Source organism: Anoplolepis gracilipes, chromosome 12 (genome assembly GCF_047496725.1).
Source record: "Anoplolepis gracilipes chromosome 12, ASM4749672v1, whole genome shotgun sequence".
Lineage (NCBI taxonomy): Eukaryota > Metazoa > Arthropoda > Insecta > Hymenoptera > Formicidae > Anoplolepis > Anoplolepis gracilipes.
In genome coordinates, this window is record NC_132981.1 from 6,618,850 (window position 1) to 6,636,888 (window position 18,039).

General features: G+C 35.3%; 2 protein-coding genes across 2 annotated transcripts in view; one reads left to right on the forward strand and one right to left on the reverse strand.

Moving 5' to 3' along the window:
• LOC140671959 (uncharacterized) overlaps window positions 1-18,039 on the forward strand; it is a 44,423-nt gene that overhangs the window by 18,823 nt on the left and 7,561 nt on the right. Inside the window, exons 3-6 of the mRNA XM_072903729.1 lie at window positions 1,206-1,237; window positions 2,117-2,204; window positions 4,515-4,594; window positions 17,208-17,251. Coding sequence (XP_072759830.1) covers window positions 1,206-1,237; window positions 2,117-2,204; window positions 4,515-4,594; window positions 17,208-17,251 — 244 coding nt within the window. The remainder of the gene's footprint in view (window positions 1-1,205; window positions 1,238-2,116; window positions 2,205-4,514; window positions 4,595-17,207; window positions 17,252-18,039) is intronic.
• On the reverse strand, window positions 10,598-12,555 carry LOC140671962 (uncharacterized). Its single transcript, XM_072903740.1, has 6 exons — window positions 12,488-12,555; window positions 12,200-12,390; window positions 11,730-11,780; window positions 11,457-11,641; window positions 10,885-10,932; window positions 10,598-10,786 (listed from the first exon to the last, which is right to left on the reverse strand). The coding sequence occupies exons 1-5, from the start codon at window positions 12,553-12,555 to the stop codon at window positions 10,927-10,929; spliced, it is 501 nt and encodes a 166-aa protein (XP_072759841.1). The 3' UTR covers window positions 10,598-10,786; window positions 10,885-10,926.

Sequence of the window (18,039 nt, forward strand, 5' to 3'; positions counted from 1 at the left end):
TTATAACATTATTAATATTACTGTCGCTTTTCGCCATTTAAAGATGGTGTTACGTAGGAAATAGCAGGCATATTTACTAAATTGCATTTGTTTAAAGACATTAATGTATTAAAAAATGTATTTTTCTAGCGAATGTAGCGAATGTATTTTTTACATTGTGTAATGTTCGCGCATAAGCATTTTATAAATTACATCCGATCGATTGTGAAACTGCGAAATTACATCTTAAAACGTGGAACGTACGAAGGACAAGATTGGCTATCAAAGGATAGAAAAAGGTCTCACGGCTAGTCAATGTCGGATTATTACGTTCGGATACGAAAGCCATACTCCGTTATTATTAATGCGACCGATACTCATTCTATACTCATCTGTAGATACGATCTCTCCGCCCAACCAATCGGATAGCTAACGTCTAAACCCGTAATTACCATTAGCCCACCCATAGCGGGTGCGATGCTACAAGTCGACTAACGAAAGTTTCAATTTACCTTCTGTCGTATCCTATGCAACTTGTTATCTTAAAATATGAACGTATATACATAATGCGCTATAATATGATGCCATATTTTTAACTCAATTTCATATTATTATTAGAATATTTTTTATACATATATCGTATTTACTAAATACTAATTATATTTTTTTCTGCGATTTTTCATACATTCAACCGTGTATGTCCTCTATTTAATCATAATAAATAGTTTTTACACATTTTCACAGATGTGTGTCATAACGATACGGTGTGTCTAGGGTAGAATTAGCATGTTCACTATCGATATATCAAAGAGTGTTGGTATTATAATCGAATCATCATGCCCGTGGTTGAAGCGTGCCTTTAAGTTTTTTTCCCTGCGTTGATCGACGCCGCCATGTATCGTTATCTGACATAAGATTTGAGTCAATCAATCACTCGTTAGCTATACACGATCGTCTCGTGCGGCCTATTAAGCTCGCGTTATTAATTAATTTCGTTTAATTAACGAGAAATAGAAGATGACTTGCGTATCGTGCAGGTCTCACGAAATGTATGTAGATATTCATCGATGGTTAACGGATTGCGGAAATAAAATTGTTCATAAACACCATAGATTATTTACAATTTTTTCGAAATATTGTGTAGTTAGCGGTTACCGCTAAGTTTGCTATTAATTATTTCTCATGACGTTTCCTTGGTAATGATTGTTGTTTTCTTTTTGTTTCAGGCTATAGCGAAGAATCTACAGCCACAAGAACGGTAAGTATCGGCATGACTTGTCATTCGGATAAGATAGACCTCGTGTAAACACCTCTTGTCTCTCTTTATTCCGCAAATATCTGTACTTGCGTTTATAGCACGGTGCAGAATTTCTCTCCTGGTAGACAGAAGATGATGCATGAACGTACTAAAGCACATTAGCGAGATGGACGGAGTGATGTCGCGACGTGGTAACTCGATGCACGAAAAGAAAAAAAAGAAAAAAAAATACTTTTATCGGTTCGTTGATAAATCGCGTCATTCATAAAAATTATAGCAATGATTATAGTGGTGCGCTCTCGAAGACGCGATACTTCTCACTTGGTCAGTTACATAAATCTACAGGATCACATTAGCTCGCCGTTAATAGCTTTTAAATCGACTCGTATCCCAATAAATTTTACCGGGAGCTTTTTTTAATAACATCTCAGCGCGCGCGTACACGAACGAGGGTTGTTTATTTATGGGGAATCGTTGGTTCGAAGGCGAAGCGGACCCGTGCTCGTTTCCGTATCTACGCATGCTCGCACGCACGTATGCATGCACCTGGTACGTCTCTCAGAAGGTTTTGATATATCGAAAGGGATGGTGAAACTATTTGGGCCGACACCCCCGCCTAATCCAATCCCTTTTGCTTGGAACCTCAGATTCCTCGCTTCCCTTAATATATCATCCAGTACAGATCGCGCCCCTCGAAAAGCATCTCTCTGTATGCGCCATCTCAGTCGATTAGATCTTCCTATCTTCTCATCTACGCGAGCGAAGGAAGACGTCACGCTTATATTTTATGATTCAAGTAGCGCAACAATTTTACGAGCGATCGATATATCGAAATACTGTTCATACACATTATAATTCTGACCATATTTATTGTTGCAGATTTACAACGACAAAATTACTGGAATCGTTTCCCCGTCTCAAGTATATCATCGATCTGACAAACACGTGTCGTTACTATGATAAAAAGGTAAATGATAAAGCCGAAATTTAAATTATTATTGGATGTTCTTTTAAAACAATTGTGTATAAAAACCAAAGTTTATCCACTTGTGAATAATAGTGACATTTTTATATTTTTAATAATTAATCCATTGATAATTGCATTGCTTTTAAAATAAATATTTTTGGATAACACATGTAACATATAACGCAAATAAATTGGTTTGAGATCGTTGTATGCGATTAAAAAGGGGCGACAGGCAGGCAATATCGTCTGATGAAATAGTACTGATATTGCCACGCAAAGTTAATGCGAAAACATATTGCGTACCGTTCGAGTTTCAAGCCGTAATTCGCTATGTTTATGCACGCACTTTCTTACCTTTCAGTAACTCGAGACACGAAACATCTTCTCTTCTCAGTCTCTCGCAAGCTGTCACCTGCTGCATTCCTTGATCGAGCAGATATACAGATTCTTTTCTCTCTCTTCCTCGAACTTTATGGTTTAACCGTCTGCATTATCTCCATTTGTCTATCATATTTTTCTTTCCTCCTCCGCTTCACCTGCCCTCCTTTACTCTCGCTCCGACTTATTAATATCGCATCGAGATCAGTTTTGATTTAAAAATGCTCGAGAGCGGCCCAACTAATTTGTAGCGAGAGTAGAGGAGCCGCGAGCTAATGAACTTATTATTAGATTTTTGGAATAATCGGCTGCCAACGATTCTCGATTGGCTGACTGATCGCTCAAGCCGGCGGCGTGTCGAGCAAGCGAGAATATGTCCGCGGTGTTTTCTGGGTCAAAGCTGTCAGGGTCGAAGACCGATCAATTATATTAATAAGTCGTAGAGTCGGTTCGGTCACTCCATCTTCTGCTTTTTGTCTCGACTTCACCGACGTTTGGACAGCCATTTGCCACGCCAGGAATCTCACTAAGGGGATATATGTTTTAAAAACAATACAAACGCCGCGCCGCGCGCGTTTCATCAATAGCGTTGCCGGCCACGATAATTAACAGAGAGATCTCTCGGTGTCGCCCACGCCTAATTAGAGCGCATTATACATACATAATGAAACGCTTAGCCGATCCTTTAATTTTCCTCTTTGTAGATGTCAAGCGAAAACAAGATTATAAAGATAAAAGATCTTGCATATCTTAATTCGAAGATTTTATCATTGGAATCAAATGTGATTCTAACTCTCTTATTTTTGTGTATATGATGCTGATTTTTATATTTTTATTTTTATCTTTTTGATATATGCTATAGAATATATAAATTGCATTAAATATGTAATTACATAAATTTTGTATATATAAAGATATTAAAAAATTTATAAATAGAATCACCAAATATCGTGACACTTTCAAGATTAAATTTTTTCTTTTATTTACTATAATTTTACTTTGAAATTAAGAATTAGAGATACTCCTGAGCGTGTGAAAGAATTTCTTGTGCGTTATTGACGAAGGAGAAGAGAAAATAGCCTCGAGATAACCATTAAGAGCAATACTGCACGATCACGAGGATTGAGTTTCTAATATCTCGCTAAAAGCAAAGTCAAAAAGATTGATTATTATGACGTGATCTGTCATCAGGGTGGAAAAACGAGTGGTAACTGTTATTGGATATCGCTCATAACGAATTAGAACTACATTGTTGTTGTTCTTGTTAAGCGGATTAATTTTTTTTTTTAATAACTAGAAACAGTAAATTCATTATACGATACGTCTGCAGTAATTTTTTTACTATTACTTTATTTCAATTATTTAGACGTTATTTGTGTATATTTTTTGACAACTTATTTTTTTCATTTTAATCTATTTTTCGTTTAGAGTTTGCTAATAGTGCGTTTGAAGTTTAAAACACTGACTGATTAGAGATAAATAGTAGAGAGTTTCATAAATATGTAACACTCGTCGTTGCCTCCAGGTGAACACACTTGTGTCAAGGAGTATTTTCTGAGATACGAATGACTGTGAATTCTTGCTTTTGTTCGTGTCGATTAGTGTCGTATATTCCCTTTCCGCCCTTGCAAGCTTCGTAACGATCAATTGTTTCAGTTTACCAATGTTCGGTTTATATCACTCTCGGATGACGCGCTCGCATTCAGAGACGTATGATTACTCGTATTGTTTGTAATTGACGGTTTTATGTGTGATAATTAGTGATGGTAATGAGTGCTCCGAGGCGGTTTAACATGACAATAGTATGGCCGATCAAATTATAGTTCTCGTACTCAATTAATGCATCTGCGTTTCATGCGACAGCGAACATTCTGCTTTTCTTACGTAACAATATGCATGCGATCGTTTATGTTATTGATGTTTCTGTTTTAGGAATTTACAAATGTTGGTGTTAAATACGAGAAGATTGCTATACCAGGAAGAAAAGTGCCGCCTATGGATCTAATTAAAAAGTAAGTATAATTGTTTGTTATTTACAATATTAAATGCTTCTGTCAATCAATACCGCATATTACTTTATTCACCGAATGAGGCATTTTATATTGGCTTAAAGAATATATAAAATAAAAAATATATATATATTTTTTTTTAAATATATATGTATATTGACATATAGTCACGCAATATCACTGTTCAGAATGTTTTTGAGAGCATAGCATATTTTCTAAATTTCTCACGATAGTTTAATCTAAGAATTTTTTACATTACAATATACGCATTTTAAGCTATCATTTTTAAGTTAAGATATCATTAAGATATCATTTTTTCTACTACAACAAGTAATCGTTTTTATACAGAATAGTTCTCCATCCAAATTGTGATGGGTTTCGCAAGCAATTCAATCGATTCACAGGCAAGCTATAACATAAAACTTTTCTAGTACGACATAAATTAATCTTTAACTTAATGCCAATTGTATTTCACATTTATTATCCTTTTCATAGCGATTGATGATTGATCAACGTGAGATTTATATAGCGTAAGTGACAGTCGATTAATCATTCTGTCTGTAAATCACGTGTTAATTTAACAAAAAAGTTTAGCATATACTATTTTTTATCTCTGAACATTTGAGAAGTCAGGAGCGAGTATCACATCAGAAATTTATCGCATTCTTTTTCTCGAGAAATATCTCTCTCTCTCTCTCTCTCTCTCTCTTTCCCGATATTTTCGTCCACTAATTTAAGTCGTAAAATACGCGCTATATAGGGAATCGTGTTACACTGTTCGAAATACCTTAGGTCATATTGCATCGAGTAATGAGTTTAGTTATCATTCATTTTGCACAATGAGACTGATATCGCGATAATTTTTGTTCTGTTTGATTAATCACACACATTGCCACGGAGCGATGATGCAACTTTCGCGTTTAATAGCGTTGCTATGTAGACACAGTTTTTCAAACGCTGGAATTATTTTCAGTCGTACATTTCTACATTTTTAAAAATTTATATCGTCTGCGATATAAAATATTATATAGTGATATTACATTTTTTTTAATAATCTGTTTTTAATAATTTTAATAATCCTTATTAAAGATTTTTTTTTATTATAATTTTTAATAATATATATTTATGATGATATTTTTACATCTCAGATCTTTTACCTAATATTTAAGCTTATTACAATTACATTTAAAAACATATTACATTTTTAAAATATTTATTTTTTATTAAAAAATTATTAAATCCGGAGTAAAGAAAAGTTATATATATTATAAAAAATGCATAAATATAACTATTGTGATGGAATAGTAGATATATTAATAATACTATTTCTTAATTGGTCACGTAAGGTTTTGCGATATAAACGGAGAAGATGCAATTATTAAAATTCTCATCGAATGATCGTCAGGTAGTCGGAAGAGGCTTAATAAAATTCTCGAAATTTCTACGATATTCAAGATAACATCCAATGCTTTGCTCGTGCGGGATGACGCATATTAACTACTTTGCACGGCGCCATCACACGCACGCGTGTGGCTTTTCTTCAAACGATACATACAAAACTGTCTGATGAGGCCGGTCAGTCGACTAATTAGGTGCAGTAAACGTCCAATGATTTACCGAATATTGCGCGTTGTCTTCTTACTCGTCTTCCGTCTCCTTATTTTTTTCTTTCTCCTTTCTTTTTCTTTCTCTCTCTATTATCATGTGCGTGCAAAAGATATCTCTAAGTACTATATAATCGGTTAATATGTAAGAACTGCATTATAACGTCAGGAAGGAGCAATGCTCAAGTGCTGCAATTAACGCGGCGATTTCTTATGAGATATAAAAACTATTTATTATTAAGATAATGAAGGTATTAATTATCATGTCTCCCAAGTGTTGGGAACTGTTTGTGTTGTCGCAGAGAAATATAAAGACATTTCACGGCGATATTCGGTGCGATTATTTCTCGCGGCAAAAGAACGCTACTAAAAACATTCTCGTAAGTGCAGCGCGCGAAAAACGTGACACGCGCGCACGCTTTTAACGACATCGCGTCGCATTAAATACTATTTACTTGTTTGACTGAATGGCAAACGTAATAAATATACGCGACATTTTCTTAATAAAAAAACTCGTATAACGTTGACTGGTCCATTCGGCCCGAGCGGGTCAAAGCACGACCTTTCGCGATCACCGCACATCTCACTCTCCTTTCTCGGTCGTCGATCGGTCCGCACAAAGGACGCGGCCAGATTTGTATAATTCGAGGATAAAACGGTGATTCGCATCAACGGTTAATAGCCGGCAGGTATGCGAATAGCCTATCGCCCGTCTGGTCCCGGCATACTACTCTTTTGTTGATCTCTTTGAGCGAGTCCTGATGGCTTTGTGGCTCGGCTGTTGCGCGACGTGTAATTAACTGCATCCTTGATAGGATCGGATCGGTTACCGGCGCTGCCGCGGCCAAAATGAGGGAGAAAGAGAAAGCGAGATGGAAAAAGGGGGAGGAGGGGGGTACGGAGTAGGTGAAAACTAGGCGCCACTTAATATCCTAGATATCCTTGAATTTTGACGAAAACGCGGAGATGGACAGGACTATAGGAGATAGGACAAGCGAGCTAAACTATAAACCGATATGGACGCAAATCAGGAAGGTGAAGGCTTTTTCTGTCTTTTCTCTTTAGTTTACTTTATTCTACTTAATCTTTAGGAAAAATCGCGATGCTCGCATCGGAATTTATCAGACAGTAACGTTGACTTATGTTGGATGGAATCTCTCGTTTTTCGCGCGCCCGGAAGATCGAAAATGCCGATCCTTTGCCTCAAGGATATCCTCGCGAACGTGTCTACGAAGCGAGCATGCCAAAAATATCTTTATAGCAGGCGCCGATGCTCGCTGATGTTCGAAAATGGTATTCGGAAGGTAAACGACGTTTCATTATTTCGCAGCGTTGTATATGCAGAATTAACGGTTGGCGATTAAAGGAGAAATCGTAAGAAAAAAAGACGAACCAATACGTGATTATGCTCGCTCACGACGAAGTCTTAAATTTTGACGTAGCTAATTGTGCGCATCTCAGCCAGTTAAATGAATTTATGGCAATAAATGTATCTATTCAATAATTGATTTACCTAATTGGAAAATTAATAAAATTAATAAAAACAGATAATACAGAGATACGAATTATACACATATATCATTCTTTATAAGTCAATTTTATCATTGGTTGCATATTATTTAATATTGAGATTTTTATTTTATTGAATAATTATTAAATTATAATATTAAAGTACAAATAACTAACAGACGCATAGTTCTTATTAAAATTAATATAATTTTAAATGATGTGTATGAATAATGAAATACGTTACTGTTATCTTGAAAAAATTAATAGGCACCCACGGTACGACACGCGTGTTTGATAACTAACTAGCTCACGTTTACGGAACAAACGTGAGCTAGTTACCGACGATCATCACGTTGATAGCGGCTCGTTAGTCGCATGCGCGGATTAAGCAATTTCACATGAAACACGATGTTAATTGAAACATAAGCGCATGCAACGCGAACCTGATGCGAGGGCTTCTGAGCTGCAGCACTGGCTCGGGTTCCTTGTACTTGCGGTGCATAAGATTGTGCACAGGCCGATTTATGTTGCACCCGACTATATTCATCAACGTTGTCAACTCTCCACCTCCGCGTCCAACACGTCCTCCCACTGTCATTTTCTCGACAATTCTAGACTTTCTATGCCATGCCAGTTCTCATATCTATACTTTGTCACGTATGTTGATAGATATTTCAAAACTATTTCTTTCGGTTACTTGCATGCAAATAAGATTCCATGTGAGAAGCGTAAATGGCCAAACTTAACTTATTCTACAATTTATATGCTTAATTAGTTGAAAATAAAAAGAGATAGTTATATGATACTTCTACAAAATAATATTTGATGATAAAAATAGAGTTAATAAAATTAAGCTTTTTTGATTGAAAAAATCCAAACTTTAAACTCTTTTAAATAAAAATTATTTAATATAAAATTATTAATTGATTTTATATATACCTTAATTTAAAAAAAATAAATATATATATATATATATATATATATATATATTTCAAAATAAAAATTAGAGGAATATTTATAAGATAGATTAATATATTTTAACATTTGTATTGTGGTGGTGATCTGATTAAATGGGATCGAAGAATGTACTATGAGCTTAAAACGAGTACATACGAGTGTGCAAGAAACGTGGGTGTACAACAGACGTCTTTATTTGCAAAGACATCGAACATAAGTTTCCACATGTTCTCTGTCTTGTATTGCAGGATGTCGCGTATATATTCTGCGAGCGTGATAAGATATTCTTTCGCGATTACTCGGAATACAAGAGAGAGAGAGAATGGGGGGAGGGAGGGAGGGAGGGAAGATGATTTGAAAAAATTGAAATTTTCTTTTAGTTTTATGCTTAAATACTGTTATCGTGGAAAATATATCCGTAGTGTCTTCAATATATTATTAAATCATTTGATTATCGATCGACAATTATTTAGCTGACAGTTTTAAAATATTATACATAATACATATAATTTGCGCTTATCTTTTATAAATTAACAACTTCAACGGGCTGGAAACATAATTAAAAAGTATCTTTAGATTTCTTCAAGTTTTCAACACAGGAAATCTATATTTCGCCAAAAGGGAAAGGTAATCTCCGAAGATCGCGCGAACATAAATGCCGACGACGTTTCTCTGAAAGATCGTCGATTGGTTCCTTTAGCGCCCGGAGCGAACCCATCTCAAATATTCTGACGTGTGGCGTCTCGGGTCCGGTGCCCTGACGGAGCGCGGAGATCACGGGAGAGGCATGTTTTGGCAAGTGATTGTGGGTGGTAAAATGTGTGCGCACACGCGTTTCTCTCCCATCCGTATAATGCGTTCAAGCGCGTGCACGTTGCTTCATATTTCCGGTGCCGTTAATTCGGCTCGCGGCGACCCGACGAGCACGACGACGCCGAAGCTACAAGTCGTTCTCGAGGAGCAAGAGAGATTCCTGCTCTCTCTTTGTTCTCTCCACCTTGGCAAGCGTCTCGCGTCGAGACGGCAGAGGAACGTGCGTACGCGCGTCTCACGCTCGGGACCACCCGGGCGATCGCTTCATTACGTAAATTCGCCACCACTCGTGTCCTGCGCGTCTTTGCGTGCACGCGCCTCCTCGTCGTTCTCGTGCGATATGAGGTAATCGTGCAAAAACGATTTCACGTCAAATACCGAGTAAGCTTTTTCGTCTGAAAATTCAACGAATTGATCAACCATTCTCAATATCACGGATAAAGCATACGTATGCATGTATAAATTTTTTCCTCAATAAGGACTCAAACTTAGTCATTGAGTTTATTAATCAAATAATATTATTGCTTATCCATCATCAATCTTCGAGTATAAAAATGACGAAATCTTATTGTTTCCAATCAAGTTTTATTTTTAAAAAATTTGTTTTGTATTTAATTACATGTAGATAAATGTTATTAAAAACAAATTTAAAAAACGCGATATGAAATTTGTATAAAGATACTTCCAGGCTTAGTTTCTTTTTTCAATTCTGAGTTAACGTCAAAATATATTTCCGATTGTAAATTCTATGATAAATTGTATCTTTAATAAATTTCTGCAATTATTAACTGAATAAATTCATTTCAAAATGGTGATATATAGTTGCATGTTTAAAATTGAATGCATTTAAAAGATATGCTTTATATGATGACAAATTACGCACTTGGAAGAGATGGAACGACCGTGAAAACAGGCGTGTACCGAGTGTTGCTATAACCGTACGCCTTCCGTACGCGACTCTGATTGAGAAACAGTCAGTCGGAGTGTTTGCGCAGTACTTCTACGATATGTTCGGGGTTCCGGGATCTGTGCTGGGAGTATAGCCATACAAACATCGGATAACCGTTCATCTACCTACCTACGACCGCGCGGTCCATGCATTAAACATTCTCAAACACGATCTTACGTCCAGTGATAGGCCACCTTCGCTGGTCCATGTGTATTGGTGTAAAAACACAATTCGCGGTCGTGAGTTTCGACGAACGCGAAACAAGATGCTCATTTCACTGCAATTAAACGTCGCTCTTCTTCTCTTCAAGGATTTTCTTTACTTTTTGCGTGTGTCTTTATTTTTGTCCGTATGTTGCAATACCTGAACAATAATGATGCGTTTATTCGCGATAATATTTACAAATAAATAAAATATACTGTGTAAAGTGTAAAAATGCAAAGAGCTATGGATGTACATACTTGTAAATCCGTTGATAGCGTTTCGTTGCTACTTCAATATCTTTACATCTGTCAAGGAAATAAGATTTGTACATTAGATTTTACAGTTGAATATTGCTAATCATTTAATATCTATAATAATTTATAGATATTTTAATAATATTTATATAAATGTGTATTTATATAAATAAATCATACTTTTATACAATATATTTATATAAATAAATAGTCGCATTTATAAATAGATTCAATCACACACTAGCTGAAGATTTTCGTCTTCTCGTAAATGTAGGACAACGAAAGAAAGATTGATGCGAAATGTAGACATGAATAAAAATCAGAGAAAACGAATTTATGAGCGGAAGAAAGGGCAGCCAAAATTGCGCTTGGAACGATAGGAAACCTAGCTCTAGGTCAACTCTAACCGAGATGACCACATACTTTATCTCCAAGAAACTTGATCAGAAATATTCTCAGAGAATATCGAACTTTAATTTTAGTTCAAAAATATATTATTCTCTCTTTATTTCGAGAGATTCATTAAATTTATAGACAGTTTTATGTATTGTAAATAGAGAGGTTAAATTGCTTACTCTTAAACATTTTCCGCAAGGTGTAATTCTAGTCATTCTGGGCACATATTGCCTCATGTATTCTGGATATTGTCTCGGTCTTCTGCGCCTCACTCTGTATGTTTCAGGAACCACACTCGGTTCTGGAACATAGGCAGGACCTTGTGCCGCGCTTCTTAATTGTTCTAACGTTTCTCTTGCCAGCTCTAGAAAGATGCAACGATATCGAGCGAATTACTCGGACGTTTGAATGTAATATACATAAATCGTAACGTAACAATTGACGCAACTTACGTCCTAAATCTTCTTCTTCGTCCAAATCCTCGACATCTGACAAGGCGTCGACTGAATAGAAAAAGATTTCATTAAATTAAATAATTATCTTATATAGGTTTTATCAGTTTGAAGCGTGCAATTAGCTTTGTAATCAAGAAGATAAAGATAAGCATAGGAGCAACAACCATGTATTAAAAAAAATAACAGTTTTATATAAATTACTGTAATAAATATGATGCCATGCGAATAGACTTGGTCTTAAGTTAGCAGAGCATTAATTATAGTGAACGTAATATAATTATATAATTTAAAAAAGGTGTAAAAATAATGGGAAAAATAATTTGATATCTATTAATTTTATTTTGGACCATATTCATCAAATTTTTATCTACTTCATTATATTTCGCATTACATATTTTACGTTGTTATATTTATACGACGAACCATAGTGTACTATTCGTCTGATTATACACGAGTTTTATGCTTACAATCGATTCGTCGTGGAACAATGGCCACTCCAGTTGTGAGATCCGTTCTACGTGTACTTCTCATAGGGATTCGTGGAATAGCACGTGGAAACTCTCGTCGAGTTCTCCGTGACGGAGTCGACGTGTATTCTGGCACAATATCTCCCTCGTCATAATATCGTGTCGATGTACGCCACTCTTCTGGAGTTGATCTGAAGTTTATAAGGTTTCCAATATATTCTCAATAAAAAAAATTGAGGTAATCTCTTGGTTTGATCGTAAAAAATATCAATAATTTAGGTTATATACGTCTCAAGTTCGGAAAATGCAGTATGATATTCTTCCGTGGCAGCATTATTCTCATTGCAAGTACACATAGTTGTTTATCCTCGATTCTTAACAAACACGTATTTTATAATTTTGAAAATATTGCCGAAAAGATTTTTTTACAATTTAAACACGTTGATTATAGGCTTACATGATAGCGTCTGTCTATCAATGACTATCGATTGCCTTTCTCATCATTCTTCACGATATAGAACAATATGTATATATAACATGTATACACATACATTTTTATAAATCATAAAATTGAATAAAAAAATGTGTTTGGAGATTATTGATACTTAACAGAATGAAATAACGAGACAGATTTTTATTACGTCGTAATTGTACAAAAAAGTGAGAAGAATAAATTAAAAACATATTGCTGGTTGAATAAGTTGAATAATCAAAAAATTTCACGTATCTTCACATGATCACACGATCTTCACAAGATATATGCAAGTTAAATAAAACGTCTCGTTTACCTATGTTGGCGTGAAGTACGAATCGTTCGAGGAATAAAGCTTTGACACTGTTGACTAGTTGTCTTCGATTCGTTTGAACATGCATGATTTTTTTTTACATTTTAATTATTCTCTTGAATTGGCCAGACGAAATCTGTTGATAAAAAATCATTCGCGTAATAGTAAGTTTTATATGTCCTCGCGATTTTTATATGATAATCAAGACGAGCGTCTGCATTTTAAAGAAACTTATAAGCACCATGATGTATTTATTTATCATCATTTCGAACAGGCCATTGTAATGTGATATCTATTTATATTTTTAAATAGCGCTTCTTCCGAGCGACGATGAAGTTTTTAGATAGCCCGTCTTGTTACGCAATCATATCGTCCTCACGACATGAATATAGCTTGGTCGTGATCTCACGGTAAAGTTACGTACACGCACTCACGCACGCAAACGAGCGCGAGCACATAGTACGGTGGGCGCGTGCGAAGGACCACACACCGTGCGATATTTAAATGAATACCGCTTACGACCGACAATCGTGCTACCATAAATGTCATTTCGCGATTTCACGGGCGCGGGCGCTTCACTTTATTCCAGTTGAATACCTCCGACACGTCGGTCACGCGTGATTTTCATGGTTTATGTAAAACCGGCCGGAGTTATCGGCAACTTAATCTCGATATAGGCTCTGTAGTTAATTAACGATGAAGTCGCTTAGACTTAAGAAGATTGTAAGACCCCGATGTTCCATTAACACCTTGCTTATGGATATCATATGGTATCCACAGCAGGCGCTAATAATTGCCATAAACGTCGCATATATCTATATAATCTTATTTATAAATCTGAAATTATTTATAATATGTATCATTTAATCGCTTTATGCATATATAATAAAAATAAATTTAAAAATTAATAAGAGCCTGTCAAAATACGTCGCATATACCTATATAATGTTATTTATAAATCTGAAATTATTTATAATATATATTATTTAATCGCTTTACGCATATATAATAAAAATAAATTTAAAAATTAATAAAAGCTTGTCAAAAACACAACTAAATTAAACAGTTATTTAATAATTTATGTGTTAATAAATTTAAAGTATTAAAATGCTCGATATTATAATATCGTTTTTCGTATTATAATATTTAATCCAATTTTTCTAATCAATAAAGACTGGAAAGCACGATAAATTAAAAATTCGCAAAATTATATGACGAAATTGAACTACATTGTAAACTGAAGTATTTGCTCTAGTAACCGAGTTAATCAATTTAGTCAGCATCGGAACGAGATAAATGATGTTTCGCGACATTGAATAAAAAGATAAAGACGCGATATATATGTATGGGTGTATACGCGGTGAAATCTATGCATTTATAGTGGGTAACGCAGTAAAATATTCCTGGAGTAGAGTTTGTCACTGATGGATGACTGGTTTTATAAATATTGATAGCCATTCATCTCACATAGCGGGCCAGATCTTTTGATTTTGATTTTCCGAAGAGAACGGCATAGAAAATATGGTCGCGCTGATGACGCTGATGATGATGATGATGACGATGACGATCATCGTCATCATCATCATCATCATCATCATCATCATCATGATGCTGGAGCTGGTTTTCGATATTGGATTCGTCAAGGAGAATTTCTACCGAGTGGAGTGCGAAACGCCGTGTACAACGACACCTTCGCGTCCGCCTCGAATCTGTAATTCAAATCCGAAAGTCAAATTAATTTAACACTTGTCATTTTTCATGTTTCGGCGGCGCCTCGCCGCGGCACGCGGAGCTCCGGCAGCTATCTTTCAATATTTCATTTTGGAGAAGGCCATACCCACTCCGCCTTCATCCCCCGTGATAGATGCATTTCTTCGTGATTGTGCTGTCACGTTCTTGAAACGAGGAAGACGCGTCACGAATATTTCGAGTATTATAAATGCACGACGGTGTGAGTAAATGACAGTCGACGTTGTGTGTTATTCTGTTACCGATATATATATACGAGAGATTTATTTTATTTCTTGCACTGACCTTGCAGACAATGTGTTGTAAACTACGAATCGTAAGTATATTAGTTTCTCTTATCACAAGCGTTAATTATGATATACTGTTACAACGATAAATTTTTTTGTCCGATTAAAATTGCTATGATATAAAATAAGAATACGGTTTATGATTTGATTTCATTATTAGTGGAGTGCATTCATACTCTCCCCAACAAACAAGATGCTCCTATTTCAAGAGTCATTATGAGTTAACACGCATCGCAGGTTATAAATATTTCTCACCTCGAAACCCATCGATATTGAACGGTGGTCGAAACCAGTCGAAGCAAGTCGTGAATGAGTTAGTGCTTATAATCGCGTTAGTCTAATCGTTGGTATAGGGAGTCCGTTTCGGAGTTGAAAAGGACTAAAGGCACTAAAACGGTCCTATTAAGCCTCTATAGACCGCCACAATTGGGCCACCCAATCCCCGTATACAATGATGAACGTAGTAACTTTTTGGAGAAGTAAGTCTATCGTGGCCGTGCTCGAGGATTGAAACGATTTTATGCTTGTCACCACTATTCTCATTTCCTTGGAAACTAAATGTTAGCACATTTATCAAAATTATCCGAAGAAGAGCATTTTGTGTATAACAATCTGTCTTAGATTATTAATTATATAAGTCTAAGATATATCAAATTTAGATACAAAATTTTTTATAGCAATAAATTACCCTCTCTCTTTTTTTTTAGTAGTAATATATTTTCTTATCACATATTAATAAAATATTTTAAAAAATTGATAATTGTTACATAAATATAATAAAAAAATATATATGTTGTGTGTGTGTGCGCGCGTGTGTGTAAGTGTATATATAATGTTAAATTTTTTTATGTAATATTTCATAAATTGACATTATATTAAAAAATTTTTTTTAATGATTATTGATATAAATTTTTTTTATATTAATATGTAAGATAATAAGATTAATTTATTGTTGTAACGAAAATATTAACTTTTATTACAATGTAGCGTTTGGCACTATTTCCGGAATTTTTCTAGGAACACAAGAATATATCTAAATATATTTCTATATATAATATTATATGTATATAAAAAGATATTTATCGAGCAGTCATAGTAGGCTTAAATTCGTTAATAAATTTGTTCTCTTCTCTCCTCCTCTTGTTCTCAGCAATGATGATGAAGGAAAACCAAGGTGATGCATGGCTGCACCCCTGTAAACTATTATATAAGCGCCACCCTATCTCTCTGAATCTGCGAAGTTTCAAAGATCTCTTTCTCTTGTCTCTCCATTTCTCCTTGCCTTTTATCCCATAGATCACAAAGAAGCCGCCTCAGTAAGTTCACGGCAAAGTTTATAGGAGACAAAAGGGGAAATGTGTTGCCCGGTGAAAAATCGCCGCCGCTGCAGCTATTATTAATCCACGTCGCGGACGCGTGAGCGCCGTGTTTTCATGACATAATTCGGAATCGATTTAACTTCTTAACGCCCTTACGTGACGCGTAAAGGACTTGCACTCACTGCACTCGCTCGTAACTCAGAATGTGCAACGTCTCGGCTCTTAAGTCTCATTACCATATCCCTTCGTTTGCCGCTCGGCTTCTGCATACCTATTACATACACTTATTACGCTGCCGGTTTGCTCGACCGGTTATCAGTACCTGAATATTTATTTAACCGATTACTTTTTTCATCGGCTCCATGGAAATTCGATCGCCATCGCGCTGGCTTCGTAAAATTATAGACAGCAAAGAAAGAATAAGAAATTTCTGTCTCCTCAAAGGCGGCGCATTATTAGTATGCATGTTTGTAACATTATATGTCAAAGATGTATATTTAAGAGAGTTAATTATATTATTTAGTCAAGATAAAAGTAATTATTTCCCCTCTAAATAATTAAATAGCAAGAATGTTAATGCTCGTATGAGTAATAAGCTATTTTACAAACTGATTACAAAAATATATGTAAAATACTTAATTAAACAACACATGTACCAATAATATATATTATCCATATTTTTTCTTTAGAGGAAAGTTTCTTTAGCTGGCTCCGGTCACGTAACGTTTTATACATTTAAATTGATTGTTAAAAAGTAAATTCTTTTCTCTCTTAATATCAATTTCTTTTTAAAAAATAAAATGACTAAAGATAAAGATGTGCAGCCGTTGCTTTGTTAAAAATAAAAATTTGTGCTCTCTCCTTGCAGATTCTTTAAAGTGATGGATGATTTCATGGCAACATGCGGTGAAGGTGAGTTTGCATTATATCAAAATTATTATATTCGACTTTTTATTATAAATTTTATACAAATATATTTTTGTAACAAAATTTCTTGATTCGGCGATTGAAAAAACTTTCATACATCCCATACAATTTTGAACAAGTATAATGCTTTATATATTGGTCAAAAATTGTATCGTTAAGATGTCTGATGAAAATTGCAAGACTCATGTCTGATCGGCGCCAACTAAAATGCATAGGTTCAGCAACACACTTTAAAAATAATTTTTAAGAAACTAATTTTGTATTAATGATCCTCGAAAAAAAAGAATACAAAACGCGGATACTCGTGTTTTCTGTGAGGGAAAATTGGTAGGAATCGTCATAAGTATTCTCCTTTTAACAAAACTGTTGATCACGACTGTACGAGCGTATCCCTTCCTAATTTACTTCCTCGATTACGGTTCGATCGTGTTGTGCGTTGCGAGAACGAATGTAGAATATCCGATGGTTGTTTTACTCGCACGGTTGCACGATATTCGCCCGGCTTCTGTGCTTCGGATGAGAAGAACGATTCGACAAGGACGACGACAGCGGCGACGATCCCGACCAATGCGATCAGAATTCGAGGACGCCCACGCATGAAATACACATATCGAGGCGTTGTTAATTATCTGCCATCGTTTATCAACCAGTAGAGAAGAAAGTTCCCTTGAATATTTCTTTTTCTCCTTCTACTCTCGTTTCTTTTTCCTTACATCCTTGTCGCTTTTTTCCGTTTCTTCTCTTCTTTGCATTTCTGTCTCTGTTCCTTCATT

What these genes read in the sequence shown, in the direction of transcription:
- LOC140671962 (XM_072903740.1), bottom strand. Translation starts at nt 12,555, where the DNA reads ATGTGTACTTGCAATGAGAATAATGCTGCCACGGAAGAATATCATACT. An exon ending in TGTTCCACGACGAATCGATT is followed by an intron (nt 11,781 to 12,199) that starts GTAAGCATAAAA and finishes TTTTCTATTCAG; the next exon opens with TCGACGCCTTGTCAGATGTC. An exon ending in CGAAGAAGAAGATTTAGGAC is followed by an intron (nt 11,642 to 11,729) that starts GTAAGTTGCGTC and finishes GCATCTTTCTAG; the next exon opens with AGCTGGCAAGAGAAACGTTA.